Source organism: Aspergillus vadensis (assembly GCF_003184925.1).
Source record: "Aspergillus vadensis CBS 113365 unplaced genomic scaffold BO88scaffold_4, whole genome shotgun sequence".
NCBI lineage: Eukaryota > Fungi > Ascomycota > Eurotiomycetes > Eurotiales > Aspergillaceae > Aspergillus > Aspergillus vadensis.
In genome coordinates, this window is record NW_020292042.1 from 618,213 (window position 1) to 637,612 (window position 19,400).

The 19,400-nt window shown below is 50.4% G+C and overlaps 8 protein-coding genes across 8 annotated transcripts; 2 read left to right on the forward strand and 6 right to left on the reverse strand.

The window, feature by feature from the left end:
* The first annotated feature begins 783 nt into the window (after positions 1 to 783).
* On the forward strand, positions 784 to 1,720 carry BO88DRAFT_206996 (uncharacterized protein). Its single transcript, XM_025701899.1, has one exon. The coding sequence runs from the start codon at positions 899 to 901 to the stop codon at positions 1,337 to 1,339; it is 441 nt and encodes a 146-aa protein (XP_025565938.1). The 5' UTR covers positions 784 to 898; the 3' UTR covers positions 1,340 to 1,720.
* A 784-nt stretch (positions 1,721 to 2,504) lies between these two features.
* BO88DRAFT_450755 (putative alkaline lipase) lies at positions 2,505 to 3,635 on the reverse strand (the record flags this gene model as incomplete). Its single annotated transcript, XM_025710591.1, has 6 exons — positions 2,505 to 2,666; positions 2,728 to 2,772; positions 2,831 to 3,201; positions 3,257 to 3,320; positions 3,369 to 3,496; positions 3,545 to 3,635. The coding sequence occupies 6 exons, from the start codon at positions 3,633 to 3,635 to the stop codon at positions 2,505 to 2,507; spliced, it is 861 nt and encodes a 286-aa protein (XP_025565939.1).
* A 1,859-nt stretch (positions 3,636 to 5,494) lies between these two features.
* BO88DRAFT_476647 (cytochrome P450) lies at positions 5,495 to 7,160 on the reverse strand (the record flags this gene model as incomplete). The annotated part of the gene is made up of 4 exons (XM_025711939.1): positions 5,495 to 5,836; positions 5,890 to 6,489; positions 6,553 to 6,911; positions 6,965 to 7,160. 4 exons carry the CDS (start codon positions 7,158 to 7,160, stop codon positions 5,495 to 5,497), a joined length of 1,497 nt encoding a protein of 498 aa, XP_025565940.1.
* Positions 7,161 to 8,982: 1,822 nt separating this feature from the next.
* BO88DRAFT_382787 (uncharacterized protein) lies at positions 8,983 to 10,593 on the reverse strand (the record flags this gene model as incomplete). The annotated part of the gene is made up of 4 exons (XM_025704643.1): positions 10,138 to 10,593; positions 9,600 to 10,078; positions 9,085 to 9,535; positions 8,983 to 9,045 (listed from the first exon to the last, which is right to left on the reverse strand). The coding sequence occupies exons 1-4, from the start codon at positions 10,288 to 10,290 to the stop codon at positions 8,983 to 8,985; spliced, it is 1,146 nt and encodes a 381-aa protein (XP_025565941.1). The 5' UTR covers positions 10,291 to 10,593.
* Positions 10,594 to 10,815: 222 nt separating this feature from the next.
* BO88DRAFT_402413 (alpha/beta fold hydrolase) lies at positions 10,816 to 12,488 on the reverse strand. Its single transcript, XM_025706098.1, has 4 exons — positions 12,319 to 12,488; positions 11,721 to 12,258; positions 11,254 to 11,607; positions 10,816 to 11,156 (listed from the first exon to the last, which is right to left on the reverse strand). The coding sequence occupies exons 2-4, from the start codon at positions 12,090 to 12,092 to the stop codon at positions 10,980 to 10,982; spliced, it is 903 nt and encodes a 300-aa protein (XP_025565942.1). The 5' UTR covers positions 12,093 to 12,258; positions 12,319 to 12,488; the 3' UTR covers positions 10,816 to 10,979.
* A 608-nt stretch (positions 12,489 to 13,096) lies between these two features.
* Positions 13,097 to 14,801, reverse strand: BO88DRAFT_382793 (sugar porter family MFS transporter; the record flags this gene model as incomplete). The annotated part of the gene is made up of 2 exons (XM_025704644.1): positions 13,097 to 14,498; positions 14,556 to 14,801. The coding sequence occupies 2 exons, from the start codon at positions 14,799 to 14,801 to the stop codon at positions 13,131 to 13,133; spliced, it is 1,614 nt and encodes a 537-aa protein (XP_025565943.1). The 3' UTR covers positions 13,097 to 13,130.
* Positions 14,802 to 15,777: 976 nt separating this feature from the next.
* On the reverse strand, positions 15,778 to 18,161 carry BO88DRAFT_412268 (aconitate hydratase; the record flags this gene model as incomplete). The annotated part of the gene is made up of 3 exons (XM_025708081.1): positions 15,778 to 17,608; positions 17,664 to 18,109; positions 18,141 to 18,161. The coding sequence occupies 3 exons, from the start codon at positions 18,159 to 18,161 to the stop codon at positions 15,778 to 15,780; spliced, it is 2,298 nt and encodes a 765-aa protein (XP_025565944.1).
* Positions 18,162 to 18,551: 390 nt separating this feature from the next.
* Positions 18,552 to 19,343, forward strand: BO88DRAFT_485639 (RraA family protein; the record flags this gene model as incomplete). The annotated part of the gene is made up of 2 exons (XM_025712362.1): positions 18,552 to 18,663; positions 18,717 to 19,343. The coding sequence occupies exons 1-2, from the start codon at positions 18,610 to 18,612 to the stop codon at positions 19,341 to 19,343; spliced, it is 681 nt and encodes a 226-aa protein (XP_025565945.1). The 5' UTR covers positions 18,552 to 18,609.
* Between the last annotated feature and the right edge of the window lie 57 nt (positions 19,344 to 19,400).

Sequence of the window (19,400 nt, forward strand, 5' to 3'; positions counted from 1 at the left end):
TCAATGTCCGGCTTCTTCATTCGACATGGCTCCTACCAGACCTGGCAAGTCAGGTAATTAGCCAGACGTGTGCCAATGCAGCTTCAGCCTTCCCTGCTCCAGCACGACCTCCAACCTACTCTGAGCCCAAAACCACTGACATCAACATATTACAGACACGATAGGGCGTAAAAGCCAGCATCTGAATTGAGAGAATGCTTCCAATTTGCCTATTGCAGATACGCTGAAAGCCACAGGGTATTTTAACAATGCCATTGGCACCGATTGAGAACGAAATTACCAACGTGCGCTGCTATGCGCCTTTCCGCCTAAAGGTACTGCTGGTGGGGCCTGACCGGATATCTCGGTGCTCCAAAGCTCACGTCGTCTGACCGACCAGATCTATGAACAAAGAGCAAACAACGTCTTTTCGCTGCCATAATTGGATACTGGGATACAGCGTCTTCTCAATAATGGGCTTCTCTTCTAGTAGCACCATATGGTTCAACGCTTTCATGGCCCGCCGCCGTAGCTCGCCGAGTAGTTGCTACAGGGACTTCTCAGGGTCCGTGAACCCTGAGAAGTCCCTGAACCCTGAAGCCAAGCGCCAAGCGCCAAGCCCGTCCAGTGCCGACCTCAGCGCGAATACTTGCTGCGCGATTTGTTCGTTGTCGGCGAGCAGTGGATAAACGACCTACTACGTACCCACTCGTTACTTCTTGTCATTGGATGGTCACTCTGTATACTATATGAATTTTGCTATCCGGCTATGCCGGCACAGCAGACGCCTGTCCGGGTAGCAGCATATAAGAGGGCCTTCTCTTCAGGAAAGCTAGAGCTGTGGTGTCCCAATTGCTTCTCTCCTGCAATCTAGACCCCAAGCTGCCAGCTGCTCCTCTCCAAGACAACGCCCTCAGCCATGCCTTCCTGGATCGTCAAGCTCGGTGCCCTTGTGGCTTTGGCGCATACCGTCGCCGGATCTCAGATCTCCCTCAGGACGACCACGCCGCCCGCGAATGAGTACGTGACACACTGCACTGTCATCCTCGACGATGAGCTTTTTGGCTGCAAGGGCAGTTCAAAGCCTTTCGGAAAGAAGTGCGGCCACAACAGGGGCATTCAGACCAAATCTATCTGCGATACATCATCCGTCACTGTCGATTGGTCCACCGCCCAAGTCACCTTCCAGGATAACAATGGCCACTCGGCTAACTGCACGCTGAGTTCGACTGAGGAGGGAGGTCACTGCAACACTGACGACCCTGATGAGTTCCCAATTGAGCACAATGGAGCGGAGAGGCTCGGAGCCGGAGCTGCCCTCTGGGGACTTGGCACCATGGCTGCCACCCTATTTATCTAAATTTGACGATTGCACTCAAGAAACTGGGTAAGTGCTTCTGGGTTGAGGCGTCAGCAATGTCCAACTACTGCTGGTACTAGACGATCCACTAACAAATTCCTATCTGATCAGGTCTTTCGCCATTTCATGATTACACTATTCCCATGATCACTGGCTCAGCTACCAAACCATTGATACCGTTGGAAGCAAGTCTATCATGGATGCCGTTATCATATACCCACGATCTCCCGCATCTATGTCTGAAAGGATAGGGATAACGCAGGACCGAATACACTGAGGCAATACTTTCTAATGAGCTATTTTTCTTATCTTTCTTCGCCTCTACCATTATGTATATAGATTTATTTCTTAGTCAAAAAGTAACGAGAAAAAAAATTCCATCATACCTCAATTTCTGTTTTCTACCCACCCAGTCACCCTCAAAGCGAGTAGAAGAGTCTTCGGCACCGTATACCCGAGGGACCACTCACCCCCTCCCGGCCCAACACTTCCGACCAACAACCTCGCTATGGCGCTCGTTAACCGAAAACGAAGTTAGTTCGGCCAAGATCATGCAATTAAGCGTTGGGGCTGCCGCGTCTTGGCACACAGTCGGGGAGGAAAGCTCGGCGTCCTATGCCGCTTCGGGTAGGGTTTGCATTAGACCGCCCTCGGCAATGCTTACGACTGGTATGAAGGCTTATCAATTTTGATTTGAGTCATGTCTATGTTGAGTTAGTTTGTATAGAGCTGACTGGGCATGTTGTGTTTCTTTGAGTTGGAAATACATATGCACTCGGATAAATCTTGGTAAAGTGGGAAAGTGCCGAACACGGAAAATGTTTGACTGCAGTTGAATAATTCGCAGTCTAACTGGTAGTGTTGACTCTAGGTTAATAAACCTTTAGTATTTTGACTGGGAATAGGTAGAATAATTATAGATGTGTGTGTATAGAGTAAGGAGAGGAAAAAATAACTCATAAACTGCAAAAAATAAACATGAACTAACAAGTCACAAGACATTTATCATAATCACAACAGGTCTATCGTATATAAAAAGAGTGTAAACCCCGCCAAGTCCCGCTGCGAGGATACCAAGAAACCTGCCTAGTCCAAACTAGCATAATCTTCCATACCCTACCACCTAAGCCCACCGCTTCTCAGCATAGCCATAAAAGCTATCGGCTTAGAAAAGCGACGAAGAGCATCCAGCAAGACCCATCGAGATACCAAAGTTGGAAAAGTGTCCGGCAGTGACACCAACCTGGCCATTACCCGCCGAGCAAGAGGTATCGCGCTCACCACTGCACTTGACCGTGGTGGCCTGGGTTCCGGAGCTGTAGTATTCCTGTAGTAGACCAAAGTTAGGAGTTTATCTGAAGCGGACCCATAGAAGTAGGAAAACTTACAGTGCCATAGTGAACAAAGTCCCAAGGCCACATGACGTACATGTTCTGAAACATAGCTAATAAGCATTGAAGGTCAGATCAGAAAGGGCTGAGAGCAACTTACAGGAACACCATCATCAGCATTGTTACCACGGTTCAGGGTGCCGTTCTGGGAAGCACCAAAGTTGGCAAAGTCCTCGTTACCGATGGGGTAGGCGGCAAGGGCATTGCTGATGATTGTCTTTCCGGGGAAGTTCTGCGCAAGCGCGATGTAGGAGATGTACGTGAGAGAGCCACCGAGGGAGTGTCCGGTCGATTCGATGGTGTAGTCGGGGTACTGCTCGACCAGCGACTTGACCTCCGAGATCACATCATCGTGTACGGAAGACCAGGGAGAATAGATGCCGTGCATCATCTTGGCGCCAGAGGGGAAGTTGACGCCAGACAGGCTGGGCTCGACGAGGGTGGTGTCGACGTCGTTGGCAATGTCGGTTGCTGTTGATGTCAGTTCAGTCCTTAGGCAATGTGGTTATGGTTTTGATGTACTAACCGCTAGTGGAACCCCTCATGGCGACGGTAATACGCTTCTTCTCAGTGGAGTAACCGATGAAGCCCTTGTAGTTTGTTAGTATAAGCAGGCTTGACGAGGGCACGGCACATACCTGGGTATCGGTTGTGAGCTCATTGATTTGCTTGGTGATGGTGACATCGAAGGCAGTACCGGTACAACCGGTGTAAGCTGCAGAGGACAGCTGCGCAGCTCTGTGTAGTTCCGTCCATTCGGCCGTATCTGCAAGAGTTAGAAACTGGCGATACCAAAACGTCGTAGAAGGCTAACCGGCAGTGGCTCGAGACTGGAGCATTGGCACAGCCAAAGCCAGAGGAGTCAGGGCGAGACCGCCAAAAAGAGTGGACTTTCCGACACGCATGACGAAAGAAATGAATGACAAGAAAAAGACCGAAGTAAGAAACGAATGGTGCTACAATGATTCTCGAGTTTGCAGGTAAAGAAGAACAGAACCGTTCTAACCAACTTCCTTTTATAATGCTACATCCTTCTAATCTGTGTGCCGGTAAAAATCGATCGGTTGAAACAACACTGATACATCACCTTAGATTGGGTACCCCGGGAGGAAAAATCACCGGAACGGAAATCATCCTTGGATAGGATTAGATTAGGGATTAGACTTCGAAACCATGTGCAGCACTCACCCATGCGCCGAGGTTAAAAAAAGGCAGTTTGCTTGCGGTTGGGAACCATCAGTGGCTCACCAGAATTCGGGATGTGATTAGGGCTTGCTCCGTTGTTTCATGATCGGCTATAGTGGGGATCCGTTCGGGCGACCCAATTTTGAGCCCCGGGCGTTCAGTGGTTGGACCGCACCCTTTGTTCTAATAGTGTAGCTCCCTAGCGGCCGGTAAATGAATTGCCAGGAGTATACTTAGAACCGTTCGACATGTCTCGTCTTCAGTGCCTCTGGGAAAACCTCGGAAGGGTGTTTGAGGCCTCAACGCGGGTTCCGCCCCACTCCATCGTTTTCGATAGATGTTCGCCCGCCATCACACTGAACTTTGATTGTCGCAGATCATTGAATCGGATGCCAACTCCGCCATTGTCGCGGGATTATTGAATGGCCTCACACATGTCCTTGATGTACTGTGTCTGTATGTCGAGACCGAGCATTGGCTAAATCTTAAGTGAATTCAAGCAGTTTTGTTCATTGATACCAAAACACTTGCCCCGGACCATTCCTAACATTTAACCCATTTATCTGGATTTTATGGCAGGTTATGGTCACGAGGAAAGTGCCCTGTCCCACAGCTTCAGGGTAATGGAAAAGAGAATATCCGTTTTTTCATTTCCCGGCGTATCCCAGTCCAATGATCAACCACGAGGCACTGTCCATGATCGTGAACACGCATGGGACGGGACTGTCAGTCTGTTGATCATTAGGACTGCGGACAGAATTCGAGAAGATCAGTCTCCACAAAGTATGACCACGGGATGATCGTAGAAGAATTGGAAGGTGTGAACCGTTATAATGGCCATTCTCATGGCCCACATGGTCCAGCCCAATTCTCAGTCGTTGTTGCCGGTTTTCCCGAGGCGACAAATTGCAGGAACTTGATTGTAGTTGTCGTTTCACAGAGATACGGGCCTAGCCAGCTTGGTTAGAACGTGTATTGCGGAAATCTGAATAGCCTCCTGTTGGGTCCTGGATTTCCCAGATAGAAATTATAGGAAGACCAAGCTGAAGTCCGCTGAGATGCCGTTCAACGTAGGCACAATACTGTCCAGATCTCCATGGACTTCTTCCTGGTCAAAGCGGCTTTTTGATCATTGATAGCGGCATTGTAGTTGCCTGAAAGAAATCTTCGATCATTGATTTGGTTGGCTTGGCACACTGATCGTTACATATATATATCTTGCAGTTTCTACAAAATAGGGCGTGGATCGGTCATATTCACCTATTGAATCAGTTTACATATATTTCCCTCATATCAAGCCATGTGAAAGCCGCCTTCCTTATCATACGTACTATCCGACAATCGGATCGTTCATGCCCGCCAAACTCCCGGTAACATAATTGCTGATACGACCAAAAAAAAGCATATGAAAGCTTACGTGTAGCAGAGCATGCGCTAGCCGGAAAATTACCAATCAATCTTATTTCGATTCGTAGCACGTCACTACCGATATACACCTGGAAGATCAGTATGCTCCCCTCCTGTAAAGTAAACATTTACCTAAATCGATTGTTAATCTCCTCCATCATCGCCCCGTACTTCATGCATCAGAACCAGCTGACCTATGCCTGATCTTTATTCTGAATTGCACAGGCTTGACAAACCACATATTCTTTGACCTCATGTCTGTACCATCTTTCTGCTGTATATCGATGTCATAGTCCCGAACGAGCTGCGGGATGAGCTTGTTGATCTCATACAGCGAGATATTCTTGCCGATACAAGTCCTTGATCCAACTCCGAAAGGAATGAGACACTGTTCCATCATTCGGAGCTTTTCAGAGTCATCCGTCAACCATCTCTCAGGCACGAAGTCATCAACATCGGAGCCCCAGATACTCTCATCCCGGTGAATGACCCAGCTATTCACACCGACATTCGTCTATAACTCCATCAGCACATGGTGGATATGGATCCAGAAAAGGCACAACTTACACCTTCCGGGAAGAATCGTCCACAAATAACAGCACCACCCTTCGGCACGATACGGAAAAGCGGAAACCCAACACCCGGATGCAGACGCATCGACTCCTTGATAACAGCCTGCAGATACGGCAATTTCTGAGTATCCTGGAAAGAAGGCTCGCTTCCTAGACCAGCGTCTTGAATTTCTTGTCGCAGCTTCTGCAGCTTCTCGGGGAACCGAAACGAGTAGAATATCACTGAGCTAAGACCAATTCCCGTGGTGTCACTCCCAGCACCAATATTGGCTGCTGCGCTTGTTTGAATATCCCTATCTGTCAGGCCTTTGACGTCCTCTTTCCGAGCATGAAGAAGCCTTTGGACCATAGGCTTTAGCCCCTCAGGAGATGGATCTTTGAGATACTCCTGTGACAGCTCCATGAACTTCTGCGCGTTGAAACGAGCCACGTACAAGGCATCTGACTTCGCGAAAAAGCTGCCGAGGAAAAGAGCCAATGGCCGCAGCCATAGGAGAAGGCCCACCAGACTGCTAAAGGTGAAGCTGTTATCCAAGTTGGAGATCAAGTTATTGATGTCCTTGCCCTTATCCAGGAAACCGAATCGCTCGCCGTACTGTTTAATTTAGCATGGCTCCATGGGGGTAAATAAGGGGAAGGTTGGGCTGGAAGAGCATACCGTAATCTCGCTAATGGTATCAAAAGCAAAGCACTGAAGCCAGTGTCCTAGGTCCAAAGTCAACCCGTCCTTTGCAGTGGAGTCGAGTTTCGCACGCAACCGCCGGATACAGTTATCCACATAGGGCTCGTACGATACTACAGCAGACATGGCATACATGGCTGCGACCTTGCGACGGGCGCTGGAGTGATCGGCCGTGTTTCGGACGGAAAAGAGGTTATGGCCCTCCGGGTCAGGTGAAAAGTTCCAAGCTTCGTACCAGTCCGACTTGATAAACTTGGAGCCGTGGGCATATATGGTCTTGAGAGCATCGAGACCATTGAGACTGTACCAGCCCGGTGCAATCCGCACAATCTTGCCTGTGAAGGTCTTCAGCACCCAATCTTGTTTATTCTCTGGTCTTCACACATACCATGCTCCCGATGAAGTCTGATATTGGTATATTGGAAGTCACCTCTCATCATTTGTCTGATATACCAAAATCGAGTGAAGCGGGCCAGAAAAGGGCCGGGAATGTCACGGTCAGGGGACAATGCCCGTCTGACAAAGACCCACAGGACCAGGCCTAGAGCCAGAGCAGAAAGCGCGGGGGTGGAGTACATGAGCATTTTGGAATCCCGAAATGAACCAAAGCTCTGCTGTTGTGAGCAGATTCTTGGTAAGTCTGCGTTTACTTGGAGCACCAGTGCACACTCTTATACTCCTGCCACGCATATAGCCAACTAGTCCTCGGAGAATTCGGTCTCGGAGATGCTGACCATGCATGCATATTGCCTTGAATGTTATAATCTAAGCGGTTTTGTCTCCACTTGCTGTTGATCTGCAGGGATATTTGCTTGACTAAGCGGATCTCGGCTCCATGAGCGGAACTTGCAGTTGAACAAGATCTTATTATACATTGAATATCGAACACCGAACATGGTTTTGAGCAGTTCGAGTGATGAATCTAGCTGTTAGCTTAGACAATATCCTCCTTCATAAAGATTTTTAATATTACATATGCTACCCTCTGAATCATCTGTAGTTATATCGGTCCTCCGAAGTGCGGACTGCTGACGCGGGGGATTCCCGATCAGGGTTCAATGCATCCCGTCAACAACCCGCCAGGTGGCTCTGATGTCCGCCAATGAGACGAAGATGGAATAATACCCCACGGCCCGGGGTACCCTTTCAAGACTACATGATAAGACGGCTCCAGCCCACATTACCCAGACCCGTAACCAATTGATCAATTGACGATTACTGTGTACTATTTGTGTAGGTGAATCTCACCACGTCTGGTGATTACGCTAATCACAGCACGGGTCTTAATGTCTTGTCTGCCGACAGTACTTTTCCGTTCGAGATGAAGTCAATTGTAGTATTTTTCCACAACGCCCCTCTGCACTGACTCCAACCCTCGTTCTATAGATCCCTTCCTAGTCGAGATATATATATACATCCTTCAGATCAGGCGTCTGCCAAGTACAGTAATCTAGACCTGAGGTGCAGTATTACTAATGACACCCATGGGCCCATGACGCACACCCACACGCCCTTGGATATATATATATCCCCACCAAGCCAAGGATAGACTGAATAGAGTCATGTGAAACAATGTTCTTAGAGCCCATACAAACAGCTGCCATGCTGAGCTATTCCTTATTCGTTGATGCTCATCCAAGTGGCTGGTTGTCTAAATACACAATATATGGTATCCGTCCTACTAAGTTAGGATGACTATTCGTCTATAATATAACCAAGAGCTGTAGAGGGCCGGAGAAAGAATTAGAATATAATAACAAAATACGAATGAAAGTAATACACTGTACTCTTTCTCAGACTTTCCAATAGTAAAATGCCTACGAAAAACCCACCAATCGATCAAGGAATGGCAGTGCGTTACCCAATTCCTTGTTCATCATATTGCTGCTGAGAAGCAACGTGCAAGTTCTTAGTAATCTAGAGAAATAGAGCGGAGCAATAACGTAAACCAATGGACTCCGCAATAGCAGAATTACTTTCAGTTCCGTACCCTGCTGAGAAAATAGGGTAGAGACATTGACATGCAATCAAATAGTGGGATAAAGCTGAAGTAGACGGGACCCGAAGCAAAGTAGTTAACAATCATCTCAGGCTTAAGCTATGGTACAGTAAATTCCTACGTGACCGTGTTATTTATAGCCGAAATACCCTGCATGTTGCTAGACTAGTTCCATGTGTCGCAATATTACCAATCCTTCAGGAAGACCGCCTTATTACACCACACCCATGCAGGGATAACCCATGTTACACTGTGGATGCAGCCACCCGCCCAATTATCACGATGACAATCTTATCCATCTAATCCATCTTACAGATACAATTGCATCTCATCTAATCGGTTAGAAACTCATTATTTACAATACTCTAACTTACACAGAAACCGAAAACACCAACAAAAGAAAATTCCTATCCATCCTGCCTAAAATCTTTGGACACCATGATCCCATGCAACGGCACCTCATCCCCCTCCTCGCCATTGCCCAACTTACCACCACCGGCACCTCCAACCAACCCACTTGCTCCCCTACTCCCTCTAATATTCGTAACTGTCAGGCCGCGATCATGTTTTGGCCTCAACACTGCATCCAATTTGATCTGCTTCTGTGTGACGCCTATGCCTCCCTCGTCGTCAGGTAGATGGTAGAAGGAGTGGCGATTGGCGCGCGCCGCCGTCATGCCCGCCGTGCTGCCCGTGCTGTCAGCGGGCATCTGGCTACCGTCGGACTTGGAGAGTGGAGAGGTGCGACTGCGGAAGAGGGCAGGCACGAGGGCGGATTTGAGGCCGAGTTTGCGGGCGGCGAGTTGGAGCGCTGGACGCAGGGTGGGAAGACAGGCGGAGACGATGCCAGCGGACATTTCGATTGCCGTCCAGCCGACGGTTGGGGCGAGGGTGTAGCTTGAATCGGCGGAGGTATAGCTGAATAGGACGGTGAAGCGGTAGGCGGAGGCGAAGATTACGCTGTTTTGGTTCATGTGTTAGTGGTGGTGGTTTGTTAAGGGGGTAAAAGGAGGGGGGATGTTACAAGAAACCCAGGCCAAAGGCGACAGTGAGGGCAATTTTCTCAGACAACCGGAGCTGGAGCTTCCAGACTTGTGGGAGAGGAAGGAATAGGATGATGAGGTCTGTGGCGATGGTAGAGGTTGCGTTGGCGATCCAGGTGCCGACTTGACTGATGCAGTGGCCGGGGAGACTGGGGTACCAGAGTTTCTGGACGGGGACGCAGATGAAGATGAACAGAAAAGTGATGCAAATGACCCAGAGAATGACAAAGGTGCCGATGGCGTAGGCCCATTTCTTGAAGTAGGGGAAGCGGAAAATGCGGTAGTACATAAGGAGAATGCTGAGTTTGGTCCAGACTAGGTTGAAGACGTAGAGGATTTCAGCGACCACGAGGTATTTGGCGATCAGGATGATTTGGGAGGTAGGGAGTTTGTCGGCATGGATTCCCATTCCCTCGTGGATCATGCCAAAGATGAAGCCTACGACAATGAAGTTCCATAACTAAGTTGGATTATTAGCTGCATGCATTGGTGTAGTGGTAGTGAGGAGGAAAACCCTACCATCGAGAATATAATCATCCAGTCATCCCACCATAATTTCTGCTTGCGTTCTAAACGGGAAATCACCCGCAGAACAACACAAATGAAAGCCAACACCGTCACAGAGACCGTGGTGGCCGTGGCCCAAGGTTGGAGATCTTGCTTCTCACCCATCGCCCCGGATGGAGACACACATACACACACAGTTCAAGCACCAGTACCAGCACCAGCACAGGGACAGGGACAGGAACCGGTGGTCCCACGCCCGTCAGGGCGAGAGCGGATCATTTAATATAGCAAAGGCATTAAGGCGGGAGAAATTGATCATGCAGAATGAGTAAAATCTTCAGCAGCAGTCCAGGATCCGGCAGAGGGTCCCCACTCGGGCCAGGCGCCAGACCACACAAACTTCAGTGCGGATCCAACACTTTCCCATTCAGCAGATGGCAGCCGTGACCAACGAATCATCCCCAAGCGATCCCCCAGGTCTGACCTGTCAGATACTCAAATTTTGAAGTTTTGAACGCGCGGGAACTGGTCCGACTGTGCCGGTCTGTCGCCAAGGCCACGCCAGCCGCGACCGGTTCTTTTAGTTGCGACCAATATTGGACTCCTTGCCTTCTAGACTGTTTTGCTTTTTACAGGCACACGCCCGGATACGATCCGGGGGTGACTCTCGAGCCTCGAATCTCGTGTCCATCGGATTCCTTCCCGGTTGACTAGTTGATTAGTTTACTCGATAGAACTACATAGTTCAGGCACGCAAGATACATCCGACCATACAGGAATATTCTTCGTATCTACATATAACTCTGATCCACAGAGTCCTACCTAGTATGGGGGTTGATAAGGTTGAATCGCGCTTACGCCCCATATTTCTGAACCATCTCCAACACCGCCGCATTGACTTCCCGCGGGTTTGTCGCATTCAGATAATGCGCTCCGTCTTGCACCAGCACCAATTTTGCCTCCTTGGACCTGGTGAACTTCGAGATCTGCTCGCTTGCCACCGTAGTCTGGAAAGGGGTATCTTCCGTGCCCTAAGGATAGTAGTTCGTATTAGCCCCACCCCCAACCAAACCGAACCGAACCGAACCATTGCAACACTTCCCCGATGTGTCTTTGGGATAAACTCACCTGCAACCAATAAATCGGACACTGCACATCTCCCAGCCTCAACACCAACCCATCCCTCGTCAACAGACACATCAGTGCCATGCGCACCTTCTTCCGTCCTTCATCGCCTTTGTATACTTCCTTCAGGACATCCTTCCAATACCCGACCGTCTCTTCTGTCGCGCCCTTTCCGAAGCCAATGCCCCCAACCATGCCGCACCACACATCATCCACGACAAAGTCGGGGGTGGGTGTCGCGCTGCTCCATTTCTCCAGGAATGGAGTCAGCAGCGTTACGGGATCCCAGCAGCCCTTGGTTCTGGAATCGGAGGACTCGTAGTCCATGGATGTGCCGAGAGGGAGGACGCCGAGGATCTACCACCATCATTCACACGCAATTAGTACGACACTACCGTCAAAATATTACCCATCATCACCGACAAGAAGTCAAAATCAATAGAAAAGAATAACAGGATATATATACGTACCCTCTCCGGCGCCAACAGCGCCATTCGCATAACAATCCATCCACCCTGGCTGGTTCCCAGAGTGAACGCCTTCTCAATACCCAGCTTATCCATCACCTGCAGCGCCATGATGGCCGTATCCCAGTAAGTAAAGTGCTCCGCGACATGGCAATGCGTGGCACCATGACCGAGAGGCTCAACAGCGAGAAGATTTGCCGCGTTAGTGAGAGTCTCGTCGTTGAATTGGGGTTCGTAGAGCGCAACAGTCATGCACATGGAGTTGATGAGCACTACGGTCGGCTTGGCGGGGTCGTAGGTGTTGTTGTTGCTGAGGCGGTAGCCGACGTCGATGCCGCCCAGATGGGGGACGGTAATGGTGGTAGTTGCTGCCATATTGTCTTTCTTTCTTTCCAGTGAACGATAATGTAGTATGTGTAGAAGAGAGAGGAGATAGATAGATAGCCCTCTACTCAAAAAAGGAGGTGAGATTGAGGAGGGGTAAGCTTTGGTGATGGTATCACGTGGGGCCAACACTGAACTCTACTCAACAACAACTCAACTGTCGTATCGTGTCAAAATCAATAGTCTAATTCAATTCTTGGTACCAGGTACAACTTACCGCGCGGACAAGAACCAAGGAACCAACCAACAAACAAACATGAGCGGGGGATGGGGATAACTCCTTCCCGAAACTGACACTGACAGGCCAAATGACAGTTCATTTGAACGGAGAAGCTACCGTTTTCGGATGGCAAAACCCGTCCCTGACTCCATCATCTCCAACACAAAAAGAAACCTCGGAGGCTAGTAGCCTACAAAAGCCATAAAAGTTGTTAAACCCTAACTGTAACTCGCCTCACTACGGAGTATCTATTACTACTGCATCGTACCTCGGCCTCACCCCGAAACCCTCCCGAGTCTCAACCGAGAAACAAAAAGAAAAAGGGATCCGCAGGGCTGGGTCCCTTGCCACGCGCTCGATTGGTTCATGCAGCTCAGATAAACTTCTGATGGGCGTTTCGGGCGCTTTTTAGCGGGTAAGCCACTATGCAGGGGGTTTTGAAGCAGAGTAGATAGCTTTTTTGTGTTTGTCACACTGGGGACTGACTCGCAACTCATCATGTCATCAGTTCGAACAAAGGTATTAACTTTGATTAATAACGGTCGGAACAAACGGAGAAAGGGAGAAGGACCGTGGAACACAAACTTATGACAGGAAAACTTAAGCTTAATGCCGCGTGGTTGGGTGGGGAGAGTTATTCGTCATGGTGGGTTTGCAGCTTTTGCCATGTGCCGAGGGTTCCGGCATAATGGAAGATTTTTTTATGATTATGAAACATGAAGATGCACAGACATACAGACATCATGCAATCGTGATCAAATCATATCATACCATACTCATAACTAGCCCGCTGCTATAGAACAACCCAATTATACCTTCTCTTCATGGGAACTGCTTCCCTTTTCCCCAAAATCAGCCACCTCCTGTCCATCTTGCACGCTCCTCTCCTCCGGCACCTTCGCCCACCCTATCTTCCACCAACTCTTCGTAAACAACTCCTCCATTTTCTCCATACTCCGTCCCTTACACTCCGGAAACCCAACCCCGGCCCACACCGTCGCGAGCGTCGTAAACGCCGTGAACAGCGCAAACGGGCCCCAAGACTGCATACTCTCAGTCATACTGGGGAACCCGCGCGTAATGCCGAAATTAAGCAGGTTCTGGTACGTGAAAGCAATTGTCACCACCGTGCCGCGAATCCGGGTCGGACAGATCTCCGACGAGGTAAGGGAGAAAACGGGGGCCCAGCCAAACCCGTAGCCTACAGCGTAGAGGCAGATCGCAACAATGCAAGCATACGAGGCGGCGGAAGGGGAAGCTGTTCCGGATGAGGAAGGTGGACTGAGGGCAAGATAGCACGTCAGGTACAGCAGACAGACGACGTTGATGGTGGAGCCGATCAGCAGGAGAGGACGCCGGCCGAAGCGTTCCGTCAGGAACCAGGCGTAGAAAAAGACGGAGAGGACCTTGACGAGTCCGTATGTAGCGGTGAAGAGGAGAATTTGGGAATGACCCAGGCCGATAGATTCCAATATATCTGGGGTGTAGTAGGTGATGCTGTTGCCACCGGACATGATGAAGAAGGTTTGGATGAGGGTGACAAACAGGAGGATTTTGCGGGTCGGTGGGTGATTGATGCATTCGTGGAGAAGGGATAGGAAGGCTTTGGTGGGGGTGGTGGGAGTGTATGTGGTATCGAGCTTGCTGAGCAGTTCGGCGTATTCGCGTGCGAAGTACTCGGTGCTTTCGTCCATGCCGCCACGGAGTCGAGACAGGCTGCGACGGGCGGCGTGAACGCGGCCACGCATCATGAGGTAGCGAGGGCTTTCGGGGAAGAAGGGGAATCCAAGGAAGAGGATGATGGCCGGGATGGATTGCAGGACGAGTGTGGTACGCCATTGCCAGCTGGAGCTGTCGGGGATGACTAGGTACGAGGCGTAGTTGATCCAGTAACTTCCTGTGACGCCGCTCATGATGCTCACATTGTAGAAGGTGGTCATCATTCCGCGTAGCTCGAGGGGTGCAACTTCGGAGATGTATACTGGCCCTGCTGACATTCCCAGTCCAGACCCTAATCCGGAAAGAACACGCCCGACGAGAAGTTCAGCGTAGGATCCCAGGTTGGCGGCCATGAGAACGGCTCCAATTGCATAGCAGATGGCGGCAGCGAGGATTACTGCCTTTCGGCCGCGACGTTCTCCTAGTGGACCTGCGAGCAAAACCCCGACAGTTTGGCCCTGTATATAATAGCACTTGCTTAGTTCGTGCACTTTAGAAGATCGCGAATCACATACCAGAAGCATGGATGAAACCACCCAGCCCTCATTATTCGAAACAGCCGTGCTGGAAAGCTTGTCCCAGCCAAAGTCTGGATCCCATTGCTCCATCTGCATAGCACCCGAGATATTGGACGTGTTGAAACCATGCAGACCACCGCAGTACGACGCCCAAATGATGGCCAGCCAGATGTATAGTCCACGGGCCGCAGGAGGCACCTGCTTGATGGCTTGGGGAGAGAACCCGCCGCCTGTTGCTCCCATGCTGAACTAACGGTATGAGTTTTGCGGTATTTTCGACAGATAGAGATCCCAAGTTACCAGAACCGGGCTGTCAACATGCAATTGACAACTCAGGTAAAGGGATCTACTAAATACCCCAGGATGTCACGGCCGATGCAACCAAACGCATGATCAGTCCACATCTGCAGGTTTGGGGGGTAGCAGCCAATCCAATTTGGCCGGATGTCATCCGCTGCCAGCCAAGTCTGGGGTATGCGGAGAACCTATCCGGGGTATCTCTTGGGTTACTCCGGCTGGCCGGAGCTGTCCATGAGAACCATACCCTGCGCACTGACATGGTGGTGTTGTGGTACCACCAATGAGGGCGGCGCTTTAGTCGTAATGCTGCTCTTGTGAAACCTCGGGAAAATAGCATCTAAGACCGAAAGATACGGCATTTATATAGGCGGCTGATATTTGGGCTCAACATATTGCCGAATGTTCTTTGCGATCATTCCTAATTACAGTTAGCCCGGACATTATGTTTAAGCTAGACGATAGAAAGTGATTACAGTCATATACTGCTGACTTCATGTGCTGAAGAATACCCCTAGACTGCTTTCCAGGGCATACCATGGTATTTCTCAAGATCCTCTTTGAGGCACTAGCTTTAAGGTGCACCTCAATACATCTGGAGCGTCATCCAAGGCACTTTCTAGGGCACCTGCAAGGCGACCACCTAGATACTTTCAGTAAACATCCGAGGCCGAGCTCCCGGGGCACTATGTGTGTGCTATGAGACTGCTACGGAGGCGAGCTTTAAAGTAATAGAGAAAGTAGAATAAGTACAAGTCTCAATTCCCTACTTAGGTAGAGTGCGTCTGAGTGAGTCACTTAATGGAGTCTCTCTAGATTTGCTTACTCTGAAGTCCATTCGGCGAGATGGTGAGTCCAAAAAAAGATATTGCCATTGATATATACAAGCTTTCTATACATTTATTTCTCCAAAAAAGAATCATCAGCTATGTACCGTGGCCTTAATATGGTTCAAGGCACTGCCAGCCCGAAGCCACGGGAGCTGTCCGGCATGATAGCTGTGGCACAACTCAGCCTCCCAGCTGTCTCCACGGCGCGGAGTAACCCGCATGATAACGTTCTTGCCCGGCTGCAGCTCTCCCTCTTCTACACCAACCAGAGTGATGCGATCCCCCTCTTGCACTCGGTCATAGTCAGCAGGATCAGCGAATGTAAGCGGGAGCATTCCCTGTTTCTTCAAGTTGGTCTCGTGAATACGAGCGAAAGATCGGGCGATGATGGCAACGCCACCGAGGAAGCGAGGCTCCAGTGCGGCGTGCTCACGCGAACTGCCCTCACCGTAGTTGTTATCTCCGACCACGCACCAACGAATGGAGCGGTGCTTCAAGTCCCGGGCCACTTCATGAGTAAGCTGGACCTCGTTCGTCAGCGGATGTCTCGTGTGGCCTAGCTTCTGCGGGTCGTTGTCTAGGAATGCATTGGTTGCGGTTGTGAGCATGTTGTGGCTGATGTTCTCCAGATGCCCTCGATACTTGTACCACGGACCAGCCGGCGAAATATGATCCGTCGTACACTTGCCCTTGACCTTCATCAGCAACTCCATGTCAGTAGCACTTCCGCTCTTCCAAGCTGGGAAGGGCTCCAAGAGCTGCAGTCTGTCGGACTTCACATCGATGATAACTGAGTAGGAGGAGCCATCTAACGGGGGCTCTTGAAAGCGATCTGCACCAGGATTGAATGATTCTGGCAGTTCCTGGCCTACGGGAGGCGTAAGCCGCAGTGACTGGGATCCTTCCGCTGAGATACTGTCGGTGACAGGGTTGAAGTCCAGGCGACCAGCATAAGCAAAGGCCGTGACCAGCTCCGGCGACGTGACAAATGAGTGAGTAGCCGGGTTGCTGTCATGACGCCCCACAAAGTTACGGTTGTAGCTGGAGATCACCGAGTTCTTCTCTTTTCCGCGGACATCCACGTCTTTGCGGTCCCATGACCCGACACATGGTCCGCACGAGCTGCTGAGAACCATAGCACCGGCGTCTTCGAGATCCTTCAGGATACCAGCCTCTTCGGCGGTAGCCCGGATTCTTTCGCTGCCCGGCGAGACCAAGAAAGGAGACTTGAACCTGGTTATTCCGGCCGCCCGGGCTTGATTGACCAGCTGCCGGGCCTTGTCTAAATCCTCATAGGAACTGTTGGTGCAGCTACCCACCATGGCGTGGCTTAGATTCATTGGCCAGTCACTCTCAACGACCGCAGTAGCCAGCTTTGAAATGGGGTGGGCGAGATCCGGTGTGAATGGGCCGTTAACGTGCGGCTCCAGAGTGTTCAAATCGATCTTGATGATTTCGTCATAGTACTCCTCGGAGCCCTTATCAGCGGTGAGCAGAAGGTCTTTGACTGGGTTTGCCGCTTCCACAACATGATCGCGGGCAGTGGCACTCAAATAGCGAGCGATCGCATCCGAGTAGGGGAATATACAAGAAGTCGAGCCAATTTCCGCAGACATGTTGCAAATGGTGGCCATAGCTGTCGCGCCCAGAGTCTCCGTACCCGGACCGAAGAATTCTATGATGCGGCCTTTCCCTCCAGACACGCCAAGTATTCCTGCCAATTTGCAGATAATATCTTTTGTTGATGCCCAGCCTTGGAGCTCACCCGTAAGTTCGACTCCAATTACTTTCGGCGCGACCAGCTCCCAGGCCATCCCCGCCATAGCGTCGACAGCATCAGCTCCGCCAACGCCGATTCCAAGCATGCCCATTCCGCCCGCATTGGGGGTATGAGAATCCGTTCCGATGATCAAACCTCCTGGCCTATATCCCAAGAACGTCAGCCATGGTAATCGCGGGGCTCATGTGGTAGACATACATCGCATAGTTCTCGAAGATGACAGTATGGATGATTCCAGATCCAGGCTTCCAAAAGCCAATCCCGTACTTCTTCGAAGCGCTACTCAGGAAGTCATATACCTCTGCGTGTTCTATGGTCGCACGCTGCATATCCTTTTCTGCGCCATTCTCCGAGATTATAAGATGATCGCTGTGCACTGTTGTCGGTACCTGTACGCGCGGAAGGCCTGCGCTGATAAACTGCAGCAAGGCCATTGTTGCGGTCGCATCATGGCAGGCGACGCGGTCGGGGCGCAGCTCCAAAATGGTCTTTCCCCGGGCAATCTTATCAATATTCCAGCGACCGCTTTCCGTGTCCAGTAAATGACTGTATAGGGTCTTTTCGGCTAGTGTGAGCGGGCGGTTTGATCCCTGCTTAATCGCTTCGATGGCACGGATCTGTTTGCGGTAGTGAACACCCAGAATCTGGCCAATAGTCAATATTGGCGTCAAGTACTCTGTGTTCAATTGTGTTCATATTGAGGCGCACTGACTGGGTTACCTGAAACGGTTGTCGCATAGTTCCGGGCTCCGTTCAGAGAGAGCGGTCGGTATAATACTTTCAGCATCGGTAACCTCTGGCGACATCGCTGCATTGTGCTGACTTGAGTATAGAGATACGAGTATCAACCATTGAGTAAAAGGAAGTTACAAAGGATATCCTCGGATTCAATCGCAGATTGCGTAGGTCAAGCTCTGTCTCCGGCCGAGGCAAAAGGGCGGGACTACTCCGGATCCAGCTTCGGAGCTATCCGAACAATGTTAGAGCATCTGCCCCGGGCTACTCCAGAATGCGGCATGGCCCGTCGGATGGTCCGATTGTCTCCCCGCTTTTGTAAGCTGGACCGCTACCATCTACCTTCTGGGGGCACCGTCTTTGCCCATTTGCATCCCCGTCCTATCGAATCAATCGTGAACAAGTAACTATGGCTGTCAGACCAAACGTCCTCAGCGCGCTACGGCGCTTCACCTCCTGTGATGTAAGTTATACCGTTCAGCACGACTCTGGCTTGAGCTCAACCAATCCCTTCAGGTCGGCGACGCCCTCGTCAAGCTCGGAGTCTCTCAGGGCGGCTATTTATCCGGTCTCAAAATGTACTCTCCGGATTTCATGTCGCCCACAGCAAAGTTCCTCGGCCCGGCATACACAGTGAAAATGGTGCATGCCTCGGACAAGGTTTCGCCAACGCCTAAGGTTCATTTCGCCGATGCCATCCCCAAAGACAGCGTTGTATTTGTGTCACAACCGAAAGGCTTGATCAGTGCTTGTTGGGGAGGACTCATGAGCACCCGGGCTCAGAAACGTGGTGCCGCCGGAGTTATCATTGATGGCAAATTTCGCGATATCAATGAACACCGGGAGCTGGGAATGACCCTGTTTGCGCGCGGCATTAGCATTCTGGGATCCAACTCTTTCACTCGTTCTTCTGAATTGGATGTACCAGTTACCTACGAGAACTCAGAGAATGGGGGGCAGGTTGTTATTAATCCTGGTGATTATATTCTTGGAGATGCGGATGGGGTGGTTGTCATTCCGCCTGAAAAGGCAGAAGAGTGCGTGCGCCTCTGCCAAGAACGCTTTGATATTGATGAGGAAACACGGCGTTGTCTGGAACAAGGTGATGAAATAGGGAGCACTATTAAGAGGCTGAGGAAATAAGCTAGCCGTGAGTTCCAGCTTGTTTTGAGGGACTGTATTGTCCTTCTCGCAGACTTG